This window comes from Palaemon carinicauda, chromosome 14, assembly GCF_036898095.1.
Source record: "Palaemon carinicauda isolate YSFRI2023 chromosome 14, ASM3689809v2, whole genome shotgun sequence".
Classification (NCBI taxonomy): Eukaryota; Metazoa; Arthropoda; class Malacostraca; order Decapoda; family Palaemonidae; genus Palaemon; species Palaemon carinicauda.
This window is the reverse complement of record NC_090738.1, coordinates 125,327,912-125,331,475: the sequence shown is the minus strand read 5'-3', so window position 1 is coordinate 125,331,475 and position 3,564 is coordinate 125,327,912. Positions and strand designations below refer to the sequence as shown.

At 27.9% G+C, this 3,564-nt stretch overlaps 1 protein-coding gene across 1 annotated transcript in view; it reads right to left on the bottom strand.

Annotated features, from left to right (window-relative positions):
- Positions 1–611: 611 nt before the first annotated feature.
- LOC137653322 (cuticle protein 18.6-like) overlaps positions 612–3,564 on the bottom strand; it is a 3,147-nt gene continuing 194 nt past the window's right edge. Inside the window, exons 2-4 of the mRNA XM_068386690.1 lie at positions 3,395–3,472; positions 2,630–2,770; positions 612–834 (exon numbers count right to left, since the gene is read on the bottom strand). Coding sequence (XP_068242791.1) covers positions 697–834; positions 2,630–2,770; positions 3,395–3,472 — 357 coding nt within the window. The 3' untranslated portion in view covers positions 612–696. The remainder of the gene's footprint in view (positions 835–2,629; positions 2,771–3,394; positions 3,473–3,564) is intronic.

Below are 3,564 nucleotides of genomic sequence, written 5' to 3'. Positions count from 1 at the left end.
CTATAAGCCCAAGAGCTCCAACGGGGGTAAAATAGCCAAGGGAGGAAAGGAAGCATCGAAATAAAAACACCTCAGGAGAAGTAATGAACAATTAAATGAAAATACTCCAAAACCAATAACAACATTCTAATATCGAATTCGCTTTACCACGGGATCACACCCTTAATGAAATTCCTTTCATGACAAATATATACATCTATCCTGCAAAGGACTCCCAACTCGAGCACCGATAGAAATGAGTGTAAACAGGAAGACTTGGCTCATCCAATTATTATGTACAGTATATATACATACTCACAAAATTATATGTGGATATATATATATATATATATATGTGTATATATATATACATATATATATATATGTATATATATTATATATATGTATATATATATATGTATGTATATATATAGACACACACACACACACACATATATATATATATATATATATGTATGTGTATATATATATATATATATATACACCTGCATGTGTAATAATACATCGCTTTCATAATGTAATACTTTCTAGTTAGACATCAGGATTATACCAAAAAAAAAAAATAATCGTGCAAAGAAAACTTCTCAATATCTTAATTAATGCAACTTTATTCAACATAACATGGTATCCCCTTGACTAGCTTTGCGAAGAGTATTAATAAAAAATTTGTCAACAACATCCTTCATCCTTCCTCGATTAATTATACGTGTTTGGGGCCTTGTATCCCTGTGGCTTGAAAGTGATGGCTGGCCCGTACTCGTGGGGATACTGGGCTTCTCCTTGGTAGCTGACCTTTGCTTGGAACCCGTTGAAGTGATCGGCTATATATTCGACCTGGTGGAGTGATTAACGGTTATTAGAAATAGTGATAATGATTTTGGTCATTTTGTTTCAATTAATGTTATAATAACAACAGGCAGGTTATTGTATACTCAAATGGTAATAGTAATAGTTTTGTTTCATTTATGTGTTATAATAACAACAGGCAGGTTATTGTATACTAAAATAGTAATAGTAATAGTTTTCTTTCATTTGTTGTTATAATAACAACAGGCAGGTTATTGTATACTAAATTAGTAATAGTAATAGTTTTGTTTCAGTTATTGTTATAATAACAACTGGCAGGTTATTGTATACTAATATACTAATAGTAATAGTTTTGTTTCATTTATTGTTATAATAACAACAGGCAGGTTGTTGTATACTCAAATGGTAATAGTAATAGTTTTGTTTCAGTTATTGTTATAATAACAACAGGCAGGTTATTATTTATTAAAGTGGTCACAATATTAAATTGATAGTTATATTTGTTATTAAATTCTCTAAAAATTATTAACGGTTATTAGAAATAGTAATGATGATTTTGATCATTTATTTTTTTTCATGATTATAATAGCAACAGGCAGGTTATTTTATATTAAAATGGCAATGATAATAATGATTGTAGTAATAATAATAATAATAATAATAATAATAATAATAATAATAATAATAATCAGTGGTAGTAATAGTCATTTTGATAAGGATAATTTTGTTTCAATCTATTTTATTCATAAAATTAACGATCAAATATATCGATATTAAGATAGTAAAAACTGATACTAAACTGCAGCCATATTTCTTATTAAATTTTCTATAAAATGCCTGTATTGATTAACGGTTGATAGGTGATAGTAATACTTATTTTTATAAGGAAAATTTGCATTCGATATTATTCATAATAATCAATTATTGGTAATAATAATACTAAAAAAAACGCATTCATATTTCTGATTAAATTCTCTAAGAATTACCTGTATTGATAACTAATTATTTATAGTAATAATGAATATAATTATGATAATTTTCTTTCAATTTATTTTGTTCATACTAACAACCAAATTGTTATATGTTAAATGGTAAAAAGTAATAATACGAAAATGACTCATATTTCTGAATAAACTTATAAAATTTATTGGAAAATTTTAGATTAAAAAGATTATAAAGAATAATAATGATAATATCAATAAGAATGATAATTGAAGTACCAAATTTCAAAAGCTTAAGTGATTTAATTTCACTTGAATACATTTTTGTGACCGGAAGTGGAATGGAATTTTCTATGTTCTTAAATTAGCATATCTACGAGTCTTACATTTTAGTGATAAATATCTTTTTTGACATGTGTCATTTATAACCCGATTGAAAATATATTTGCTGAAAGTATATTTCCGGAATGTATAATTGTTGAAAGTATATTCCGGAATGTATAATTGTTGAAAGTATATTTCCGGAATGTATAATTGTTGAAAGTTTATTACTATAAGTATATTTAATTAAGTAAAACAGTAGTGCGAATTTAGTTCTTTTAATCAGACATTAATGGTAATTCTCTCTCTCTCTCTCTCTCTCTCTCTCTCTCTCTCTCTCTCTCTCTCCAGGAAGATTTAAGACTATACAGACAGACTTCTCTATTTGTTGAAAGTTTGCGAATGATATTTTCTCTCTCTCTCTCTCTCTCTCTCTCTCTCTCTCTTCCCCCCTAGAAAGATTGAGGACTGTACAGACAGACTTCTCTATTTGTTGAAAGTTTGCGAATGATATTCTCTCTCTCTCTCTCTCTCTCTCTCTCTCTCTCTCTCTCTCTCACCTTTTGTATGCGGCCATCAGGAAGCTGAACGGTGTAGGAGCCCTTGACTGACTTCCCATCGGAGTCCTCGTTGTGTCCGTAATTTGCTCCGGCGTATTCGTCTTTTACTCCGTAGGCGAAATTGTAAGGCATTGGTTGACTCTGTGGGGAAAAACATTCAGAAAAACATTCAGTATGAAATTGGTTCAAAGCATTTTCAAGCATAAAAAATAAAAAACTTTTCAAGTTTTCTAAAGTTTGGGTGTTATGTTTCAGCTTCCCTTTAAAATCTTTGACTCAATAGTTTTGAAGTATTTTGTGGTTTTTATAATTTTATCTCATTCATTAGCTTTTAAGTATTGTATGATTTTTATAATTTCATCTCATTGGTACTCTTGATGTTTTAGTAAATATGTTAATCTACTCTTCAATTAGATTTTTATATGGCGTCAGTAATCAAATTTTGGGGGGGGGGGATTTTGAAATACATATCGGTTTTTTAAGATACAACGGGTAAACGAAATTTGAAAGAATAATATGATTATATGTTTGTGTATACAAATACGCAATATATTGTATATATATGTATATATATGTGTATTATATATATATGAATATATATGTGTATATATATATATATACTGTATATATATATATATTTATATATATATATATATATATATATACATACATTTATATATATATATATATATATATATGTATACATACATACATACATACATACATACATACGTACATACGTATAGATAGAAATTAATATATCACCTGATAATCCTTAGCTTGAGGCCCAAAGCTATCGTCAGGAGACGCAAGCGCCAATCCAAAGAGGGCCAGAAGAGTCACCTGTTGGAATGACGAAGGAAAAAAAAAAAATATTAAGAATCGAAAAGGTAGACACAAAAAAAAATTAAATTTTCAAAAATAAGAAAAAAAAA